General features: G+C 42.8%; 2 protein-coding genes across 4 annotated transcripts in view; both read left to right on the top strand.

Moving 5' to 3' along the window:
- The first annotated feature begins 1,674 nt into the window (after positions 1 to 1,674).
- On the top strand, positions 1,675 to 11,882 carry coro1cb (coronin, actin binding protein, 1Cb). Of its 3 annotated transcripts, none has more exons than XM_072455457.1 (11): positions 1,675 to 3,503; positions 8,004 to 8,203; positions 8,942 to 9,064; positions 9,186 to 9,315; positions 9,447 to 9,628; positions 9,700 to 9,819; positions 10,027 to 10,131; positions 10,204 to 10,349; positions 10,433 to 10,490; positions 10,571 to 10,813; positions 11,040 to 11,882. In XM_072455457.1, the coding sequence occupies exons 1-11, from the start codon at positions 1,802 to 1,804 to the stop codon at positions 11,157 to 11,159; spliced, it is 3,129 nt and encodes a 1,042-aa protein (XP_072311558.1). In that variant the 5' UTR covers positions 1,675 to 1,801; the 3' UTR covers positions 11,160 to 11,882. The 3 variants fall into 3 exon arrangements, with proteins under 3 accessions (XP_072311558.1, XP_072311557.1, XP_072311559.1); XM_072455456.1 differs by having other exon boundaries at positions 1,676 to 3,503; positions 11,037 to 11,882; XM_072455458.1 differs by lacking the exon at positions 1,675 to 3,503 and adding an exon at positions 5,292 to 5,569 and having other exon boundaries at positions 11,037 to 11,882.
- An 11,320-nt stretch (positions 11,883 to 23,202) lies between these two features.
- Positions 23,203 to 24,160, top strand: part of tmem119b (transmembrane protein 119b) — a 1,032-nt gene continuing 74 nt past the window's right edge. The window contains exon 1 of the mRNA XM_072453525.1: positions 23,203 to 24,160. This exon is cut by the window's right edge and continues 74 nt beyond it. Within this exon, the coding sequence (XP_072309626.1) occupies positions 23,203 to 23,991 (789 nt within the window). The 3' untranslated portion in view covers positions 23,992 to 24,160.

Here is a 24,160-nt window from a genome sequence, read left to right as displayed (position 1 = left end):
AGAGTCTGAAGCTGTACAGGACTTAAGCCGGACAAGCATCTCCATAACGTAGTCTGTAAGTACAAAACTACACTTCACTTCACTTCATTAGTTGTTGTTTTAGAAGAGCCATGCTATTTAGTCCCAATGTAGGAAAAAATACCCTGTACACAATAAACACTGTAAATGGGTCAGATGTAAATGTGTTGGACTGTAGAAAAGCATTTTTGACACAGTCACATGATTACAGTGCTGTAACTTTACAATTATTATTCTAAATATCCAGCGAATACTGTGCTCTAAGGTTTTGGCGCTGGTCAGAGGAAAAACAAGGCAGACACGGGACAGGGGAAACCGCCTGAACCTAAAGTCACAAGGCTCTCATAAACTGCCTGGGTGCTTAGTATTGGAGAGTCCATGGAAACAGTGCTATAGCGGAGGGGCTTTTCACAGGCCAATGTCACGAAGGCCTCTCAATGCTATTGTAATGCGACCATCCCAAAAATAACACTGGGTTGGACAGGCAAATGCTTGTATCCGTCAAGAACATGGATTGGAAACAGCCACAATGTCAAGGCAGTTTGATGATCAAAAATATACACAGCCTGGATGTTTCTATTTTAAATGGATGGCTTTGTTTTCATGCAATAGTACCGGTATGTTGGTATGCCATTACGACAGGAGACAAATGAAGCGTCACTCAACACGTCTAATGCTTGAAATAGCGCCAGTACTCGATTGCAGATGCAAGGTGAAGAGGTTCTGTCACCTCTCGATTGTCGCCCAGCTTCAACTCAAGATGAAAGAAGTACAACTAACTACATAACTCCTAAATAATAGTCTGAATACTGAAAATGATCTAGTGTGTAAGCGTTCACACATAATCTAAAAATAGCTTCATATGGTGTTCCTAAGCTTGTTTCCTTTTTTAACAACATCTCTTCACTGATACACTCATAAAACCAGTGGTTGGGAACTCATGACTCGAATCAGGTGTCCAAAGTGACCTTCACGTAGACCCCTGTAACCAAAACAATGATAAACTTTGGACAGGTTAAATGGAAAAGCATACAAAAGGAATTGGCCGTGTCTTCTACTAATTGAGAGTGCCTGATGTCTCATGCTGGCTTTGAAAGAACATATTGAAGTCTTAAATAACGCTGTAAAACACTGTACATGCCATTTTTGTAGTCTTTTAATGATTAAATAGAGGTTGTTTTTATGTGACTTTGCATGTAGTTTAATTTTTGGCTCCCTGACACACTAACGGCACATTTTGATTAACAGACATACTGTCCGTAGAGGCCTCCGCTGTAAAAGAATCCTACAATTGTTCAATATTGTAATTTCTATTCACATCAAATACCCTGCTTTGTATGTGTTCTTTTTCTAGGAACAGAAAAGCAGAATGGGTCAAAAGCTTGACAAGTTATCTGAAAAAGATGAGGACTCACTGCACAATTCGGATTGGTCGGAGCGAACTGGAGAGACCCCCGAGACAGAAGCGGACACCAAAAACCCAGACTACGACCTCCAGAATGACACTGGAATCCGTGTCACTGGGCATGCTCAGGAGTCGACTGTCATTGCTGCACGTACAGACCCCCAAACTGGGCAGCCAATCGGGGGTCTAGGTCAGCTGGAGTGCCCTCTCAACACAGACGGGCAACAGGTGGGCGGGGTTAACAACAGCAAGGGTGCCACTCACGCCAAAGAGGAGTCTAAAAGGTTTCTGAGAGCTCCAGAGAGCAGTCAGAAGTCAAAGCAGCCTAATAATAAACACAGTGTGAGACAGGCTGTGGTCTGTTTTGGGACCGCAGCAATGGAGGAGCAGAGCTTTGAGGGAAGAGAAAATGAAGACTTTGTTGTCCTGGAGAGAGCTGACACGTGGGTTTCGACAAATGGAGAAAACGCAGCGGTTCAAAGTGACCGGACTCAATTATTGTCCCAAGACGCGACGAGCAGAGCGAAAACGAGGAGGACGTCCACGGACAGAGTTGAAACCAGTGCTGAGAGTTGTGCGGGGAGTGAATTAGGCCCACATTTGGATGAGGCGACAGGCGGCAGGTGTCACCGAAAAGCATTCAGTCCCGTCGGTGCTGCCAACACAGAGCCAACCGGGAGAGGAGCGGAAGGGGCGGCCGACCGGGGCGCCGGGGCGATCAGAACTGCACCAATTCCAAAAAGCAGAGGTTTGTCGAAGAGGATTGTTAGACGGAAGACCAACGACGAGTGTGAGATCATTCCTTGTGAACCGCCTGTGAAGAGCGAGACTCAAAAAGAGGCGGATGGAGGCAGGCCGAACTATAAAGAGATGAGCCGGTTTGCAGGCGCTGTCTCCAGAAGGGCCGGTGCAAGGAGCCCTGGGTCCAAGAAAGAGGACAATCAGTCTGACGCCAACACAAGTAAGCCCTCTAGTTCTGGCATGCCGCAACAGCAAGGCGATCCGGCTTTACTCCTGGAACAATGTGAGGCGATTTCTGATGCCCAATGCTGCAATGGAATAAAGGAGGTGGCAAGTTACAAAAAGGAGAGCGAGTTCGTCTGCTTCTCTGCTGTCATCACCCCCCCGCCGCCGACTCGCGTGATGCCTGAGAAGGAAAGCGGAACGATAACGTCAGAGTCAGGCGAAAATGTGGCGGTCTCGGTGTCAAATGAAAAGCCGAAAGTCAAAGGTCCGCCACCTCCTGTTCCTAAAAAGCCAAAAAATCCATTTATGAAGCTCAAAACGGCACAGTTAATGTCAACAGATGTACCAAAAAGAGGTAAAGAACACCTCCGTTCAAAAGAAAAAGTGAAAAGGAGGCACACTTTTCATTTCAACAAGGTTCTTTTGGGACACAAGCCGCCTCACAACCAGGATATGTGCCAGCTTTGGGATGAGCGGGGAACATACTTCATACCAACCAGCGTAAGGCGCCTTTCAGTTGACCTCAGTCCATGGGAAGAACTTTCACACGTTGAAGATCAGGACAGAGGCGGGATCAACTTCGACTACTGTGAACGTATCTCAGATCTATCACCGGAGGAGGAACCGAGGAACCTGGACATGCTGCAGAGGAGAGTGTTTTTAGAGAGAAGATCGAGATACAAAAGCCCACCTTCATCTGTGGCTAAGAAACCAGTCAATATTTGTCCTTCATCAGAACCCTTAGAAGTCCCAGAGACGTCGCCAGACCGAGAGATAGTGCGAGTGGATTCTGTCAGAAGAGAACAAATAAATCTACAAGCAAAACACTCGCAGGCATCACAAGACGACAGTAAAGATGTGACGGTCCACGGCGATGACCGATGTGTAAGAACAAGTGATGTGGGGTCTTACAAACCTGTGGCTGAAATTGTCAAGGAAACAAATAAAATCCAAAGACATTCATCCCTTAGAACAAAAACTGAAGTTCCAAAAGCTCCAATTGCAGTTTCAGACCAGAGTTCAAGTGTCAATGTGTCTCAAATGAAGAGCACTTTTGATATTCCCAAAAAGTCCAAGGAGCGACCACAGGAAGTTTTGGCATCTCCAAAGAAAGGTGAGCAAAAACAAGAGTTCATTGGTTTAGGGCACATCTTGGCTTAATCTCATTGCCTTTCTTCCATGCTAATCAATTATAGTTTTAAAAGAAGGCTACTTTGGCTGCTAAATATTTTGTCATACCAGTCTAACAATTATTTTTGAATATTTGCATTATTTTTAGTTAATAGTGCAATCAAGTGAGGGCATTAAAATAAACTACCGACAGTTAAAAGTACTTAAAGGAATTATGGAGGATTTTTTGGCGCCAAATCTGAGTCTCATTTCCTGGTGGCGTGGACAGCCGATTAGTTCATTCACATGTCAATCATAGAATGCACCTACTGCACCTCTTTGGCTCATCCCCAGGAGAGCAGCACGTTTCCCTGGCTGCGCATGCGTGGTTGATATGCCGGTGTGTGTCTGAGCGCATGGATCTAAGAGACGGAAATCTACGGAGACAAGAGATGCGATCAGTCGCGCTAATAAACAAATGCACGTGTAGCAGCGAGGCTGTGGTGTGCTTCTGCACGGGGCGAGTGCGCACGAGCACTTCCGCTTGAGTTCTCAAATCAGCAAAAAAATCTCCATTATTCCTTTAAAGCAGGGCCATTATTTTCCTCCAAGGACCATATTTGAAACCAGGCACGTAGAGGAGGGCCGGCCCGCGATCATTGGTGTGAAAAAAAGAAAAAAAAGAAATATCAAATAAAATATCACTTTTCTGTCAAATATAGGCAATTGAATCTATTATTTAATTCATTGCACGTCATCTTTATTAAGGATACAAGTGCAGACAGATGTTTAAGGGCAAAAAAAAAAAATATATATATATATATATATATATATATATATATATATATATATATATATATATTATTATTGTTTAAATATTACTTGGCATGTTTGGCCATGTTTTCACTGGGATAGGCTCCAGTCACCCGCGACCCCGAAAGGGAACAAGCTGTAGAAAATGGATGGATGTTTGGCGGGCCGGATTATAAAGACAAACGGGCCGTATGTGGCCCACGGGCCGTAGTTTGCTGCCCTGCTTCAAAGTCTAAAAAATAAACCATACATTTTATTCATCTGTTTATCAGAAATCACTGTCATTGTTTTGAGCTGACACAATCATACATGACTCCAATAGAATAGCTTTAGAGGTAAAAGAGCACTAATGACTGTTTATCTGGTCGATGTGGAGTAAATGCCACTGGGACCAGTCTGCACCGTCCAAACACCAGGGTTAAGACACAACCTTTTCTTTACACTCTTTTCTGCCTTAAACAACAGAGTTGGTCTTTAGGGACAAAGGGATTTTGAAATCCTCTATGAATCCCCTTGGTCGTCCACCCTAAAGGGAAAGTTGAATGCGTGCCCCCCCCCCTGCAGCCTGCGTGCCCCCCTCCCCTGCAGCCTGCGTGGCCCCCTCCCCTGCGTGCCCCCCCCCCCTGCAGCCTGCGTGGCACCCTCCCCTACGCTCCCCCCCTGCAGCCTACGTGCCCCCCCTGCAGCCTGCGTGGCCCCCTCCCCTACGCTCCCCCCCTGCAGCCTACGTGCCCCCCCTGCAGCCTACGTGCCCCCCCTGCAGCCTGCGTGGCCCCCTCCCCTACGCTCCCCCCCTGCAGCCTACGTGCCCCCCCTGCAGCCTACGTGCCCCCCCTGCAGCCTGCGTGGCCCCCTCCCCTACGCTCCCCCCCTGCAGCCTGCGTGCCCCCCCTCCCCTACACTCTCCATTCACAGCCCTGGGAAAATCTTTCTGAGGCTGTTGCACTGCGCATGTGCAGTAGCCGGTCGACCACGTACCCATTGAATCTAATAACGATGAGAAAAGGCGATTTCTAGTCTTCCGAGGGAGATGAGCAAGACCCATCTTTTTTTGGAAACCCACACTGATTAATCCAACACATTTGAGCACATATTTGCCATTTACGCGCGGAAAAGGACCAAACGTCAGAGCATTTGGTGAAGACAAGGGATACTTAAAGAAAACGTCCTGCAGGAGAAGGGCGCGCCTAAACCACCACATTCATGTGTTGTGATTGATCACTCCGTGCGTGAGACATTCTTGCATAGTTGTAGAAGGTAAGACATCCTAGTCTTTTATATCGTGCTGTAGTGGAAAAGCAGGGATGCTGAGTCCGTTTGCGTCGCTGGGTGAGTTTCAGGAGACGAGAACAACCCAAAGCTTGGATGGAAATATGTGCACTTGCGTCAGCTCGCGGTGTCCACGGCGTCAGGCCAGTGTTAAGTGTTAGCATAGCATTAGGTTTATCCATTCAAACGTGGGCTCTAAAGAGGCGTCTTCAGAGGACACAGACGTCCTCGATGCTTCTGCTGTCTCACACTAAAACATACATCTGTCCTAAGGAGGCTTTTCCCTTCCAAACGAGCCGGTTATGTTCATCCTTGTGGCCGTTAGCTTTAGCCTGAGCTGCTGTGCTCGGACATCAGCCCGGCACAGCTGCCTCACGGCGCTCCAGCCTTTACACAACGCATTCACCACATATTCACTACAGACTCATAATATACTCTTATTTTACACAGCTCGAGCTGCTGTGGATCTCAAACACCCAAAATTAAAACCCTCATAAGAAAAGGTGTGATTTGTGCTCCGGTCACAAAATGTTTGTATGTATAAATCCTCAGCGGGCTCCAGGTCCCAGTGATGCAGCAGCATCCCGGCTCTACGAGGCTCTACGAGGCTTCACGAGGCTTCACGAGGCTTCACGATCTGTTTTAAATGTTTACAGGTTTAGTTTAGCACAGATGGGACGCAAATGGACAAGATACGAGACCCTTTATTAGTCCCACATTTGAGAAATATCAACGTTGTAAGGCACCGTTCAAGAAGAGCAGGAAAGATGTAATAAAACATTAATAACTATTACAATTAAATCTAACACATATTGTGCAGGTAGAGCAAAAATAAAAAGCTATAACACTATTATGTACAATAAGTACTGTACAGTGCAAGGATAAGCAAGGATTCAGTTCCAGATCAAAATGATTCTACTCATTCATTATAAAGCTTTCTAATAGAATTGAAATTACAGACATTCACATGTTTTGCTGATACAAGTTTAATAAATCACATTAAGATAAAGCCTGTGATGTTCTAATATAAGCCACTTTAACTGCTTATGTGTAGTAAGTGGTTCTAAAAATCTCAATTTGTGTGGCTGACCTCGTAAACCATGACATTAATACTTCACAGTTCATGTGTAATAATGTGTAATAGAATAAGAACAGCAGATCGGGCTGCTCGAGTCTAGGTGGTGACAAATGCACCGAGGACCATGTTGTAATGTAGAAGCAGCTCGTGCCTGCAGGCCATGAAACCAGCTCATATTGTCAGATGAATAAATGTAGAAAAGTCAAGGTTCTTTTGAATAACATGCTCACATTGGCAAAAGGAACACAGTGTTCTGTTCAGACGTTAGCTCTGGTCCTGCTCTCCAACACGTGTGTACAGCTCAGCATCTGCAGGGTTTTAAAATGTAGTACGGTTTAAGTCGTTTGTGAGCGTAAAAATATAATACTTGATAATAATAATAACGTAATACAAACTTACGCCGAGACAAAAGGTGACAGCAGAGAATGAAATGTGAGATTCATTCAAACACGGACACAAAACTCAAGTCTAATACGGCTCTTTTATAGAACCGACCGGTAACTGGGTCTGTAATGTCCCAAGTCAAGCTTTGTTGAAATGATTTCTGTTACTCAAGCGATCGCTGACATACTGTACAATCATCCTGGGTAAAGGTCACTGACAAAACAATCAATGACGGCGTTTCATTGAGAACAAAGTGGTTTCCGTGCACTCTGGGAGGCGGAAAAAAATCCTTGTTTCAGTTTAGATTATGTGATGACGGATTCTTTCCATTCACCAAATCTGAGTCAAGAAGCAGGTGGGCTGGTGTGACAAGGGCTGGAAGCGCTCGGCGTGACGTCTCGGTTCATAGAGCTCATAGCAATCGTGTAATTACAGCTTCAATCATTACATGAGATCTAAACAAGGACCAGCCACAAGATGTATGTTTCTCAGATCAACTTGACTCTGAGACTTCACTATCGACCTTTAATAGCAGAATCAATCAAACAAATTCATACTGTCAGTGGTCGAACTAGGATATTGACTACATTTATTACGGTATCTCAATATTTTTTGAGTGTATCCCGAACGATGTGTCAATTCAACAGAAATGAAGAAAGATGTTTTTAGACATATTTATTGAGGTATAATTACCAGACAAATGTGAAATGTCTGTAAAATGAATCATAAAAGTGCAGAAGTATCACCACATTTTTTCATTTTCGATCCGTTGTATTTTTCACTTTAAACTTTATACCCAATATTCAAATCTAGCATATCTTTAAATTTCAACCTAATGCTCACCGCTACTTTGAACGAGCCAAATTTTTTAAAAATGGGCTGGAAAATGCATGCAAAAGATGATCTGAACTTTATGAACCCCCGAACAGCGACGCACGCACTAAATGCTTTTCCTTTCAGACATGTTGAGAAGAGTTGTGCGACAGAGCAAGTTCCGCCACGTCTTTGGGCAGGCGGTGAGAAACGACCAGTGTTACGATGACATCCGCGTGTCCCGTGTCACATGGGACAGCTCCTTCTGTGCTGTCAACCCCAAGTTTGTCGCCATCATCATCGACGCTAGTGGCGGAGGAGCCTTCCTTGTGCTGCCCTTAAACAAAGTGAGTATTTTGTCGCTTCCTCTGCAGCCAGGATCTATTTGTGTGCAAGTGACTTTGGGTGCGTTCACACTTGTCCTTGTTTGGTCCTGGTTTTAGCCCAGTTTGAGTCCTAATATAGACTTGGTTTGGTCCTGTTTTAGTATTGGTATTGAGTCAAGTCCAGGTTTTTTAGTCCCGAGTTTAGTCCCAATTTGCTCTGAATTTCAAAACACATTTTTTAGACGGCCAATTTCAATTGTTGGTTATTTATTGGGCTGAACAAAACAAGATTAGATGATGTTAATAGATGAACATATTTTATTATTAGTGGTGCGTTATACTGAATAATGTGGTAGGAAATGTGGTTCAATTACAGTGAGGCTATATTCATTTTAGCACTTTTAACACTGTATATTTATTGGGTCACAAAGTATTTTGTTTTGGGTACTAAATGTCAGTCAGCAGACAATTTGTCCAACCGCTTTGCCTTGGAGGGATTATAGGTAATTACATATTGTTACATATAGATAATCAATACCTAAATGTGCATCCAATGTGTATCATGTTGAACACTTGATACTACAGGGGGATGGGCACTTAAAACTAGGTCACTGTTATTGTTTTTTTTCTCCATCAATGGACAAAAATATTTTTTCTTTAGCTCAATAAGAGTAGATGTTTTAGGTCTAGTTATACTACATCAAGAACGTAATTTCCTTCATTTACTCTTGACTAACGCTCTCTGTGCTCGTCCCACAGACTGGTCGCATAGACAAGGTTTACCCCACAGTTTGCGGTCACACTGGCCCAGTGCTGGACATTGAGTGGTGTCCTCATAATGACCAGGTTATTGCCAGTGGCTCAGAGGATTGCACAGTCATGGTAAGGACCACAATTCTATGTGAATCAGATGAGATCAGTGTAATGTACAATTTTATATCCGACCTAACATAAGGAAAGACTTCTCTGCAGAGCTGTATCTCATGCTATGATATGTCTTTAGGTATGGCAGATTCCTGAGAATGGCCTGGAGTCTCCTCTTTCGGAGCCTGTCGTGGTGCTAGAAGGACACTCTAAGAGGGTCGGCATTGTGTCCTGGCATCCCACTGCCCGCAACGTTCTTCTCAGTGCTGGTAATGTTTGACTGAGGTCGCAGAGCACAGCTGAACTCCAAATCAGACCATTATCTCACAGAATGCCTGAGCCGATCCAATGTGCTGAAAATAGCCTATGAGTGGTTTTTGTGTGCATGTGTCCATTTAAGGGTGCGACAACCAGATCGTCATTTGGAACGTGGGCACTGGCGAGGCCATGATCAACCTGGAGGACATGCATCCTGATGTCATCTTTAGTGTCAGCTGGAGCCGCAATGGCAGCCTGCTCTGCACCGCCTGCAAGGACAAGAAGGTCCGTGTCATCGACCCGCGCAAGAATAAGATCGTCACCGTAAGTGGGAGGACCTCCAACGTGATTGGTGGTGGTTTAGTTCTCAATGTGACACATCTGTCTCTTTTCAGGAGAAAGACAAAGCTCACGAGGGAGCGCGGCCGATGAGAGCAATCTTTTTGGCAGATGGAAATATTTTCACCACAGGTTTCAGCCGCATGAGCGAACGCCAACTTGCCTTGTGGAAAAGTGTACGTCAATAACTGACTACTATATACAGCCTCATAATTACGAATGCTTAATTGTAGGCAAAACGTCATTTCATGAAACACACCATTGAACGTGCTCATACTGTTTGTTTTTTTCTCTGGAGAGTGTGGATTATTATACTATGATACTATATCTGTTAAAAGTTTATTACAACCAAAATCACGTTTTGTTATTCATGTGTTTTCCAGGACAACATGGATGAACCAATATGTGTTCAAGAAATGGACTCTAGTAACGGAGTCCTCCTGCCGTTCTACGATCCTGACACCAGCATCGTGTACCTTTGTGGGAAGGTACGTTTGCCCAGAGACAAGTCTGCCCCATGTTTGTTTTGTCAAAGCCTAAATAAGTCTTTGTGTCCTCAGGGTGATAGCAGCATTCGGTACTTTGAAATCACAGATGAAGCACCATTTGTTCACTACCTCAACACGTTCACTACCAAGGAACCGCAAAGAGGAATGGGTTACATGCCTAAACGAGGCCTGGATGTTAACAAGTGTGAAATATCAAGGTCTTGTCAACGTCTAACAAATACAAAATATAAAAATACACGTTTGTGCCGAGAGAATGTAATGTTGTTTCTTTCATTTTCAGATTTTATAAACTACATGAGAGAAAATGTGAACCAATCATTATGACTGTCCCCCGTAAGGTAAGTGTGTGTTTTGGACAAATTACTGCTTGTATTCAGTATTCTTGTCTCTTTTGCGTCATATTGCTTCCTTTGTCCAGTCCGACCTTTTCCAAGATGACCTCTATCCGGACACCGCAGGCCCAGATCCAGCTCTGGAGGCCGAGGAGTGGTTCGCTGGGAAGAATGGAAGTCCCATCCTGGTGTCACTAAAAGACGGATATGTGTCGTCCAAGAGCCGGGACCTGAAAGTGATCAAAACTAATGTCCTGGAATCTAAGCCAGCTCCAAAAGCAGAGAGCATCATGCCGGTTCAGAAGCAGGCGCCTCCTCAGCCTTCAGCAGTGAGTGTTTACCATTCATTTATTATTATACATTGAGATTATTGGACTCCATTTAGCCTTACATTATAACAGTACTGTGTCTACTATTTTGTGCTTTTTCTTCTTTTGGTGGCTCAGCACATTGTTGAGTATTTGGGTCAGGCACAGTTTAGAAAGGTGCTGCTCAACTGCCCACACGATTCCTAAACACATTTGGAGTGACATTACTGTCTTTCTTCTGAAGCAGAAAATGGAAGACAAACTAGAAGAGGTACTCCGAGAGTTCAAGTCACTCAGGGACCGCGTCATCCTTCAGGACCGTCGGATTGCCAGACTGGAAGAGCAGGTCGCTAAGGTCGCCTTGTAAGACACTGCAGCCTCCTATGACCGAGTGGAAGTGGCCAACCCAAGGTCAAAGTCCCAAGATTCGGTTCCATTCAACTTGGTGTCTTTGTAACGGCCCCAGGTCTACATTCCAGGATGGAATTTACTATTTTCCAGTTTCGCACTCCAGCCCCGTCTCACGAAGGAAAAACTCTTGCAGCTCATGTTTGTTTGAAGAGACTTTTTTGTTGAAGGATAAGTCTTAATTTTTGTTTTAATATGTGGTAAAACATTCTCATGTGAAGTTTGTACTTCTCTGAAATTGTATGTAGCATCAGTATTTCCATTTTATGTTTTGTGTTGCCAAATATGAATTGCATTTTTTATGCACTGCTTTTACATTTTATCTCCTGATGTACATTCCTGTCACATCGATAGATTCATTTAGCCAAGCTGGATTTTTGTAAACAATAGCTGTTTTTCCTCATCAGGTTAATGAATGTGGCAGAAATCTTTTTCAAATGTTATTGTTCCTATTTTGGTCTCAACATAAACCATTGGGAGTTAAGGGGAGGGAGGGTTACATTTCTCTGGTGTAAATGTTGTGCAAAATGTAGTGGTGCCTCTTGTCACTGAAAAGAGTCCAGTGTGTCTCTCTTCAGTGCGTATGTGGTGTTGGGAAGGGACCACTCACTGCTTGTGTTTCACTGAACCCCAACAAACAGTTCTGTGCACATAATAAAGATTTTACACATCAGAAACACCAGTTCTGTATCATTGTATTTGTATCTGAGCTAAAGCTTTTGACAGTAGGTGGTGCCAAAGGATAGGTTCATGGTTTAAAGAGAGAAAGAACTGTCATTTCTTCAATTATGTCTAAACTGATATAGAACAGGAGACAAAATGTACACATAATGTACTTCATTGATCTTTAGTCATGTAGAACTCTTGCACTGCTTACAATGATGAAATGGCCTTTTTTTTAAATCTATTTTTGTTTGTTTTTTACTCAAAGTAGAAAAACTACATGTACATTTAACACATTTGAACTATTCAATTTTACGTTTTCATAATCCATTTGTTATAAATGGTTTGCCTTGAATGGTTTGCCTTGCTGTGCTTACATGTGATTGCCATCATTCGTCATCTTTGCAAGTACTTCCTGATGCTTTTTATAAAGTAGAGATCAGGACAGATCGTGAGCATCAGGACAGATCGTGAGCTTCAGATCGTGAACCTGTCATTTATCAAGGTAAAACATTATTTTAAAATAAGAACGTTTATACATTAGACTTTTCAAGAAAATGTCTGAAGGAAGTCTGATTGCATTGCTGCTGTGAGCATTTGTACATTTCCTGCTTCTTCAACAGTTGACATGTACTTTTCCATGGCACAAATGAAATGACCCCTGACTGAGTCCAGGCCTGTCCAGCTACACGGTAAGGCCATGAAGAAGACCACTTACTCTTGTATTTAGAAAAAACTATTGATTCACAAGGAAATTAGTTAAAGGGGAGTAAATTAACTGCTCATCAAAAGTGGTTGTCGGTTTGTCAGAAATATGTCTTTATCACTGTTTTATCAATATATTACAGCTGGATACAAATATCTTTCCAATACCACAGGGATAAAATACAATAGCAGTAGAGGCTGTGCTCGTAGAATTTGCAGTGTGTGACAAAACCATGATGTTTCGTAACATGTCCTCAGCACCCACTTGAAGCTTGTCACTTTCCGTTAACGTGTTGCAGTGCCCAAAATAAAATGCAGCTTTTACTAAAGTATATTAGTACTAAGATGCATGCATACTTTCTTGAGGCTTATTGAAGAAAAGCTACGACCGACTTTGATCATTTGAATTGGAAAGATAACTACTATTCTTGCCTCCACTGCTAAAACAATGTCAAAATTGGTCAAGACATATAATAAATAATAATAATAATAATAAAATAATAACCATATACTGAAGAAAACAAATCTATAAAATTCACTTGAAACTAAAGTTAAAGTGTGTCTTGTGGGTATTATCCAGGCCTTTCTTAGATAACTTTTCTTTACTGTGCAGATTGTGACAATGACGTCTCTGACCATGAAGACTGCTCTGTTTGGTGGCATATTTCTATTCTTCTTCCTGGAAATAAGAAGTGAAACGACAACCGGTCAAAACAACTTCAACACCACCAGAAAACTAAGCTCTGGGTTCACTGTCCAGCCTCCCGCAGACGCTGATCTGCCTCACAATGCTCCATCGCCCACTGTATTTGACTCCAAAACTGTAGCAACATCTTCAAGCACTGATCATCGAACAGCGACAGACAAACCAAGAACTGCGAGTGTCACAGGAACCGAAAAGCCCACACGCAGAGAGACGCCTTCCATCACGACAACCGCAACCGGGCCTAAAGTTAATAACACAACAGGAATTAAATCACCTGAAGAGAAGTCAACTGGGGCAAAACAGCCGCGCTTATTACCAAATAATACAGCATTCACAACAACAACAACAACAACAAATGTGCAAGGATTGACAGCTGGACTCTTAAACAACTCAACAAACACAACTCCTATAGCAACAGTCACAGTGAAGAGTTTGACATCCGTGTCACCAAAAACCAAACCACAATCATTTGAAAATACAACCGGGTTTCCAGTTTCCCCAAAGACCTCGGCGTTGTCAACAAGCTTGACAACAACCACAAATAAATCAGCAATTACAGATACCAGCATGTCCACAGCAACAACGAGCGCTTTGCCAGAGAATATCAACGCAACCGCCGCATCTGCAATAACCAGAGGACACAACCAAACCATCCAAAACATAACCAGTAGTGTTCTCAATCAATCTTCATCTGCTGCCGAAGTGACAAGTCCCAGTGCTGTGAATGGAACTACTCTTGTGAACCACATGACAACAACAGAAATCCACAAGAACATGTCTACAACCACTCCGGCGCAAATGTTCCCCACAAACATGTCAGTGACCACAAATGCCACACAGGGAGTTTGGATACCTGCAATTACTACCACAGTGCCTGCTACAAGTCAGCCAAATTCAACTGACGAGAGTACCCAGCCCTGTTCATCCATAGGCGTGGTAAAGAAGTGCCTGATTATCATTGCATCTCTGGCTATTGTGGCGACTACTTTCATCGTTTCCACCATAATCCTCTGCACCAAATTGTCATCAAGAAAGTACAGGGTGAGAAGGCAGCAGCAGGGCACAGAGATGACGTGCATTTCATCACTGCTGCGAGAAAGATCCCACCCTCAACAGCCTTACAGAAGGCAACGCAGCCCAGTGCCCAACGGGGTCCTGGTCATCCACCCGTGTGGTGACAGTGACGAGGACTTAGGAGATAATCTCACCCTGAGCAGTTTCCTGCCTGATAATGACCGTTATGTGTAGATAAAGGGGTGAATGCTTTAAGTACAGTTTAAGTATGTTGCTGTGTATTTGTACATATTTGTAAATCAGATGGTTGGAAACAAATAAAGTACTGTCAATGCAGTGTATTGCAGTGGTTCTTAAACCTGTCTGTAACAGGACTATACCAGGTCTAAACTACGCCTAAGCCAGGTCTAAAATAAGTCTGTGCATTTAGTTCAGAATCCTTAAACATGGGTTAACCCTAAGGAGGAGAAAAATGTGGATACAATTTACTCTAAATTAGTTAAATACTAAAATTGAAGAGGTGTCCATGTACCACCAGAACAAGCTCACGTACCAACAGTGGGTGGTACGCATGCCACAGTTTGAATACCACTGCTATTTAAGAGAAAGCCACTTGACCTCGACCGAGGCATTAGTTATGTTCTTGCTCCAGTCGAGCCAAAACAAAAGAGAAATATTATGCTCAAGTATGAGTAAGAATAACTTTACTTCAAAATAGCATTACTCAGAGAGTAATTAAGAGTAACTGTCAGGATGTAACATCTGATAATATGAATGTAATGTGAAGGACAAAACATTAAATGATGCACAAAATGTGAAATTTTCAAGGAATAGAACCAAAATGGAGAAAACCCACCTGAAGGAGCAGAGCTAGAAACTTCAAATTCAAACTACAAATAATTTAATGTTGTCAATATAAAGCATTTGTTACATGTATGTTTACTTGCAGTGGGAAGAGGAACAAAACCTTCACTCAACTGAGTTCTGTTACTTTAATCTAAGTATTACTCAAGTTAAAGTATGCATTTGTAGTAGTAATTTGAATCTCGTATGTGTGTTAATGGTTGTCAGTAAACGTATTTATCGGAGGCAAAGGTAGAAGTGATATGACAGAGAGTGTTTCGGAGGTGAGGGGGTTGTGGATCCAGTCACTGCTTCTCTTTTGAAGCCGGCGGTTTGGCCCACAGCACGATCTTTACTGAAGAGGAAGCTGCACGGAAACCACAAACACACGAGCACACTCATATTCAGACACTTTGAACCATATCTGGCATCGAGCGCTTATGCAGAGGAAAGACTCCAGTACCTTCAGCAGATCAAAGATGTTGTCCACCAAATATCCCCAGCAGATGGCCTGATGGTTTTTCACTTAGCAGCAGGAGACAGGAAGGCTCGCTCTGTCAGGGGATTACTGCTCCTCAGACTGTGCTCCTCAATATCACGGCCTTCAGTCAGACCTCTGTGGATAATGTCATGAGATTCAAGTGTCATTCGTTTAAATTTGTAATTTTGTACTTTGTCAAGTCAAACTGGTCGATCTATAATATTGAAGTCACTGAGTTAACTTCATTGCATAAAGAAAAAGTGAGTTATTTCTGGTGGAGTTTGATGCAGTTCAAAGTAAAAGTATACCTGATTTAAACCCTTTGTTAAGGTGTGTGTCTGAAGGTAAAGTGATAACCTCAGCAGTGCTTGTTCACTACACTGCACTACACTACACTACATTACACTACACTACACTACACTACACTGCATTACACTACACTACACTGAACTACACTACACTGCACTACACTTCACTGCACTACACTACACTGCACTACACTACACTACACTTCACTTCACTGCACTGCACTGCACTACACTACACTTCACTGCACTGCACTACACTACACTACACTACACTTCACTGCACTGCACTGCACTACACTGCACTACACTGCATTACACTACACTACACTACACTACACTACACTACACTGCACTGCACTACACTGCACTGCACTGCACTACACTGCATTACACTACACTACACTACACTGCACTGCACTACACTGCACTGCAACTACACTGCATTACAGTACACTACACTGCACTGCACTACACTGCACTGCACTGCACTGCACTACACTGCACTGCACTACACTACACTGCATTACACTACACTACACTAGACTACACTACACTACACTACATTAAACAACACTGCACTGCACTACACTACACTACATTACACTACACTACACTACACTACAGTACACTACACTACACTACAGTACACTACAGTACACTACAGTACACTACACTACACTACACTACACTACACTACATTACACTACACTACACTACATTACACTACACTACATTACACTACACTACACTACACTACATTACACTACACTACACTACACTACATTACACTACACTACATTAGACTACACTGCATTACACTACACTGCATTACACTACACTACACTACACTACACTACACTTCACTTCACTACACTACACTACACTACACTACATTACACTACACTACATTACACTACACTGCATTACACTACACTACACTACACTACACTACACTACACTACACTACACTACACTTCACTACATTACACTACACTACACTACACTACACTACACTACATTACACTACACTACACTACACTACACTACACTACACTTCACTACATTACACTACACTGCATTACACTACACTACACTACACTACATTACACTACACTACACTACACTACACTACAGTACACTACACTACACTGCACTGCACTGCACTGCACTACACTACATTACACTACACTACACTACACTACACTACAGTACACTACAGTACACTACACTACACTACATTACACTGCACTGCACTACATTACACTACACTGCATTACACTACACTACACTACAGTACACTACACTACACTGCACTGCACTGCACTGCACTGCACTACATTACACTACACTGCATTACACTACACTACACTACAGTACACTACAGTACACTACAGTACACTACACTACACTACATTACACTGCACTGCACTGCACTACATTACACTACACTGCATTACACTACACTACACTACAGTACACTACACTACACTGCACTGCACTGCACTACATTACACTACACTGCATTACACTACACTACACTACAGTACACTACAGTACACTACACTGCACTGCACTGCACTGCACTACATTACACTACACTGCATTACACTACACTACACTACAGTACACTACAGTACACTACACTACACTACATTACACTGCACTGCACTACATTACACTACACTGCATTACACTACACTACACTACACTACATTACACTGCACTGCACTGCACTACATTACACTACACTGCATTACACTACACTACACTACAGTACACTACACTACACTACACTACACTGCACTGCACTGCACTACACTACAGTACACTACAGTACACTACACTACACTACACTGCACTGCACTGCACTGCACTGCACTACATTACACTACACTACATTACACTACACTACACTACACTACAGTACACTACAGTACACTACACTACACTACACTACACTACACTACACTGCACTGCACTGCACTGCACTACATTACACTACACTACACTACACTACATTACACTACACTACATTAGACTACACTGCATTACACTACACTGCATTACACTACACTACACTACACTACACTACACTTCACTTCACTACACTACACTACACTACACTACAGTACACTACACTACACTACACTACAGTACACTACACTACACTACACTACACTACATTACACTACACTACACTGCATTACACTACACTACACTACACTACACTACATTACACTACAGTACAGTACACTACACTACACTACACTACAGTACACTACACTACACTACATTACAATACACTACACTACACTACACTACAGTACACTACAGTACACTACACTACAGTACAGTACACTACACTACATTACACTACACTACACTACAGTACACTACGGTACACTACACTACACTACACTACAGTACAGTACACTACACTACATTACACTACACTACACTACACTACACTACACTACACTACACTACACTACAGTACACTACACTACACTACACTACAGTACACTACACTACACTACACTACAGTACACTACAGTACACTACACTACACTACACTACACTACACTACAGTACACTACAGTACACTACACTACACTACACTACACTACACTACACTACACTACAGTACAGTACACTACAGTACACTACACTACATTACACTACACTACACTACAGTACACTACGGTACACTACACTACACTACACTACAGTACAGTACACTACACTACATTACACTACACTACACTACACTACACTACACTACACTACACTACACTACACTACAGTACACTACAGTACACTACACTACACTACACTACAGTACACTACACTACACTACACTACAGTACACTACAGTACACTACACTACACTACACTACACTACACTACACTACAGTACACTACAGTACACTACACTACACTACACTACAGTACACTACACTACACTACACTACAGTACACTACATTACACTACACTACACTACACTACACTACACTACACTACACTACAGTACACTACAGTACACTACACTACACTACACTACAGTACACTACACTACACTACACTACATTACACTACAGTACAGTACACTACACTACATTACACTACACTACACTACATTACACTACACTACACTACACTACACTACACTACACTACACTACAGTACACTACACTACACTACACTACACTACACTACACTACACTACACTACATGTACTATAGAGAAACACACATGCATAGTTTAACAGTTTAGAAAGAATATGACAATAGTTTTGTTAAAAAAACAAAGATCACAGGCCACAGTAAGAAGGACTCTAAGAGAAGAGGTGACATTATCAAATTCGGACGAGGCAAATAAACTGATAAATGAGATGTCACTCTGCCATTGGTGTAGTCAGTAACACCCCCTGCAGGACACTTCACTGCTCTTCTCTCCACATGCACTGGCTCATGTTCAAATATAAAACATCGTATTTAGTTGTAACACTCGATCCTCGCAGTTTATCAAGTTCAAAATCCCCCAGACCAAGTCGTCTTTTAGGCTGATTTTTAGTTGTAACTTCTGACGAATAAAACTCAAACTCAAACTGTGATCTCTCTGTGTCGACTCTTAAATGTAAACTAATGGGATGCGTTTTATTTACTAATGATTATAACTTTCACCGTGGTCTAGATGTGCAAATATTAATTGTTTTGCACATCTAGACTTAAGAAGTTTATTTGTCAAATACATTTTGAATAAATAAATCCATATCAGTCAAGATTTTTTTCAAAATGATGAACAAAAACAAAAATTCTATAGATTTAAACAGTTTAAGCACTTGAAACATTTAAATTCCACAAATAATGCAAAGATAATGCTAAATAGATGTTTAATCATGTTATAACAGTGTTCCTTAATCATTAGTGTACTGTACTCAGAGTATATTTTGATTGATTGATTGATTGATTGATTAATTGATTGATTGATTGATTGATTGATCCGTACATAATTGAGTGCTCAGAAAACATATATCTCTGCCCACAGTACTTTGAAATTATTTTAGAATAAATCTATACCATAGCTTCTTTGAGGCTTTAGGTATGTATCCATGGGCAGTGTATATTATCATTTAAACATTTAGTCTGAAAACTGTGACTTTTTATTAAAACAACACTGCGTGACTCCTGCTAGAGGACACGCCTTACTACTGCATGGAGAGAAGAAGCGACAAACAAAAATTTTGGAACATTCTTCACGGCGATAGATCAGCTTTGTGTCATTCATTCAAAGTAAGAACACCTCCAGAGACAAGCAGGTGGCAGATCATTCACCAGAAACGTTACAAGTCAAGTTTGTGGAGAAACGAGACCTTCACAGCAAGAGTGCGTGCATTTTCACTTTTCAGCACCATAAAAACACCTGGAATTGTGTTTATTTTCTGTCTGAAATCTTACACACCTGGGCTTTAAGTATCTTTCTTTCTAATTACATGTCAAAACGATTCTGGAAGATGGACTATACTTTGCTTGTGTTTTGTTGTCTCTGATTAGTAGCAACTTGAATTCTTTTTCATATTTTGTGCAATTGTTTGTGCGCACGTCCTCACTTTGAGTATTAACAGAGCTTGTCCCAATGTAAACTGTGAGGGTGCAGGAGCTGCTCTGATGAGCCTAATGACCATATAAAGTGCGACTTGTCTTGACTGATTGCGTTGGCTTGCCAGGCCACTCAAAGCCCGTCACATTTTACCCTAAAGTGGTCACAAACAGCATGTGAGTGTAATTGCGCAGGAGTGGGGAAAATACACTGCATTGTTTCACATATGTCTCTCCTCCATCCCCCGGCTCCTGCCACAGGTCTGCACAGGAAACACTAACTTCTTCCTGCACAGTTACTATTACGAGCTGCAGCCCGACTTCACCCTCACACACTACGTCTGTTATTTACATGTTTTACTTCTTATCATTAATGCTGATAACGGTGATCATTGTAAATGCACATGCTAAGAAATGTATTCAACAAAAAAAGTACCAGTAAGTGACAGAAATACCCAGACAGGGTCATTAGAATTAAAAACATGTTCTTAACCATTTTTAAAACGTTATCAAAGTGTGAGTGAATGTATTCTTTTTCATGGTAGGATTTGTTTGTGCTTGAGTTCGTCCAGCTTCATGTAAACGGCCTTAAATCAAATAAATCCACATAAGCAAGACATCTGAAGTGCTGAAGTTCTGAGTTTAGAAGAATAATGACTACAAATCCATGTTAAATTCCAGGTTAGTCGTGGTTTACGGTGATTTTAGATGTCCGGTATTGTAAAGACTATTGTGTTCTGATGTGGAACTGGGGTTTAAAAATTCTAAAGTGTTGATTTGCTCATCCTGAATAAAAGAATGTCTGTTATAAGGGGTTGTTGTAGGGCAGGGGTGTCCAAACTTTTTCCACTGAGGGCCGCATTTTGAAACTTATATGGAGCAAAGGGCCACAAACAACCTGACAATGTCAAATTTGAAAAGTGATTCATTTGAAGTTTTACATTTGACATAGTTTTGATGAGCCTCCTCACCTTTCATAAGACTTGGAACATTATTATTAGGTTGGTATAACATCAAAATGCTTGAATTTTTCCAATTTTACAGTAAAAGTACTTCTATTTGTTGTTTGGGCCAACTTAGCAGGAAGCCGGAGGGCCAACAAAAATTGGTCTATGGGCCGCATTTGGCCCCCGGGCCGTAGTTTGGACATGCCTGTTGTAGGGGCTGTGCACAGAGGGATGTGCTGTCAGTGACATGCAACAGAAAGATATGGATGAAGAAAGAAAAGTGTGTCCTTGACTGTTCTGTTTGATTGAGCCCCGCTTTCCCCCAGCACCTTATAAACCAAAGAACAATCTGTGATGGGACCAGGCTGCTCAGACACGGCTGGAGAAAAGGGGGAGGAGAGAAGAGGAGAAGGAGGGATTTGCCCATGGTTAACGTCCTTCTGCACAATCCAGACTCCAGAACTCCAGGCTGAAATCTGAAACAGCAAGGATAAGACCCCTCTATGAGCTCCGGCTCCTGCCCACTCTTCCAGACAACTTAACAAAGTACATGCTCCTTTTGGTGGTGAGTGCAAGATATGTGTGTTTGTTTATGCAGGACGCAGAGAATGGCATGTTTCATTTAAATTATGAGTATATTTAATGCGCGCGGTGGTCTTAGTTTGGTGAGGGAAAGCAACGTTTCCCCCTCCCCCCTTTCCAGATGAGAGCGGAGGTTCCTGTCACCCAGCTTGGACGCAGATGTTTAAATGGAAAGTCTGCTGGACACAAAGCCAGACTGGATCAACAGATACTGCTCCTGTTATTATTTGTTATTTTATATGTGTTGTTTTTCCCTCTGACCCAAAAATACTGCAGTTATTTTCATTCATATGTTGTATTCTTTAACAGATGTTCTTTATCTGACAATCTTTAATGTGGAGAAACAGTGGTTGTAGTGCTTCATCGTCCAGTAATCTGATGATACAGCTCTCAGGGTTTTTAGTAACTATATCCAGCAAATTATTTAGTTCTGGGAACCCCCAAATAGATAAGCAGATGACCTCCACTGTGGCTTGTCGGTATTGTATATATGAACTTGTCGAATCAGGTTTATTATTGTTTATATGAATAGTCCATTATAATGTGACCTAATCTCACAGAAATATTATGTTTTCTACAGTAAGAAATTGATTATATACTGTGCTTTTCAGTGTTTTTTTGCCAAGATTCCACAGCACATCACCCACAAAAATATGACCAAATTACATTTAGGGGAAAAATTGTGCACATATTTCCATTGTGCCTGTGCCTGGTTCTTTCTATTTGGCAATGATGATTATTTTTGCTTTCTCAACTGGTTCATGCGTCGCTCAGGACACTCCAGAATACTTTATGTAAATGTTTGAGTGATTTCCCCCCCCCCAAGGCACACAACTTGAGAATCAATTATCTGGTTTAATGTAACAAGGCACCATTTTTAGTTGAAGAATCCAAATGTAAGTGTCCTGCAGCTGGGGGTTGAGAGGATAAGTTGGCCTCCTCAAAATGGGGGGGTCCAATGAACAACACACAAAACAGAAAGAAAGTATAATAACATTTTACTGGGGGACATCATCCTGAAGTATTAGCCTTTACTTCCCATCATGCTTTATTGATAAACATGCAGGTGAACGAAGGAGAAAGCTGGACATAAACATGTTTCTAATGACAATACTTGTGTTTTGTGTGTGTGCCATTCCTCAGACAACACAACCATGAAGACCACTGTGTTCCCACTGCTTGCCCTCCTCTTGGGCCTGTGCTCGGCCAGTCCACTTGCACTTCTCAGCCCTTTCGAGGGAAGCGCGGACGAGGACCATCTCTTCAACTCCACGTCTCCTTTGGCCCCCACGCGCCTTTCCCCTGACCCCCCGAGCCCCACCGCGCCCGCCGTGGCCCCGCGCGTCAACGCCGATGCCCTGAAGCGAGTCGAGGACTTCCTCCGCGAAAACACGCTCTTAATCCTCGTCGCGATCACGTTGGTCTTTCTGATATTCCTGGTGCTGTGCGGGGCCTTCTTCATGAGCCGCAAGCGCAAAGTCAACGCGTACTACCCGTCCTCTTTCCCCTCCAAGATGTACGTGGACCACCGGGACAAGACCGGAGGCGCCAAACTGTTCAGTGACTTGCCAGAGAAAGCGAGCGTGGCGCAGGACAGTGACCCGCTGGACAGCCACCGGCAGCTCCAGGCGGACATCGTCAGGGCCGCCAGGAGTCTGCGGGCGCCTCATCGATCTGCGGGTCAGGCGGAGGACCAGGGCGCGGAGGGGGACGTGCAGCGGCCGCGGGACAGTGTGTTGGACGTGCTGCTGCCCAGCCTCCCGGAGGAGAAGGAGCCGTGTCAGCTCTCCATCCGTGAGGCGGTTTCTTCAGAGGAGAGTCTGTCTGGGAAGAGTGAGTCACAGGAGGTTTTACTGGGCAGGAGCGCGCGGCCGTCGTCTCTGCACGTGCTCAGCGACACCGCCACGCTCCAGCTGATCGCGGGAGACAACACTGCTTTCTGAGGCTCGAGAGAAGGACATTTTTTTTACAGGGATATTCCTTGTCGTCGTGTTTGCAGGACATTTCTGCATTTTTAGACTGCCTCCTGTGTGTGATGAAACATTCACTTAGTGTTCAAGGCCATTTCTGTTTACGGTTTAGTGCATTGAGATAAGGTGATAAAGTCAATGT

This window comes from Eucyclogobius newberryi, unplaced genomic scaffold (assembly GCF_026437365.1).
Source record: "Eucyclogobius newberryi isolate DKJ021-1_F unplaced genomic scaffold, fEucNew1.0.hap1 SCAF_2, whole genome shotgun sequence".
In the NCBI taxonomy this organism is placed as follows: domain Eukaryota; kingdom Metazoa; phylum Chordata; class Actinopteri; order Gobiiformes; family Gobiidae; genus Eucyclogobius; species Eucyclogobius newberryi.
The sequence above is the reverse complement of the archived record's forward strand: the minus strand, read 5'-3'. Positions and strand labels throughout refer to the sequence as shown.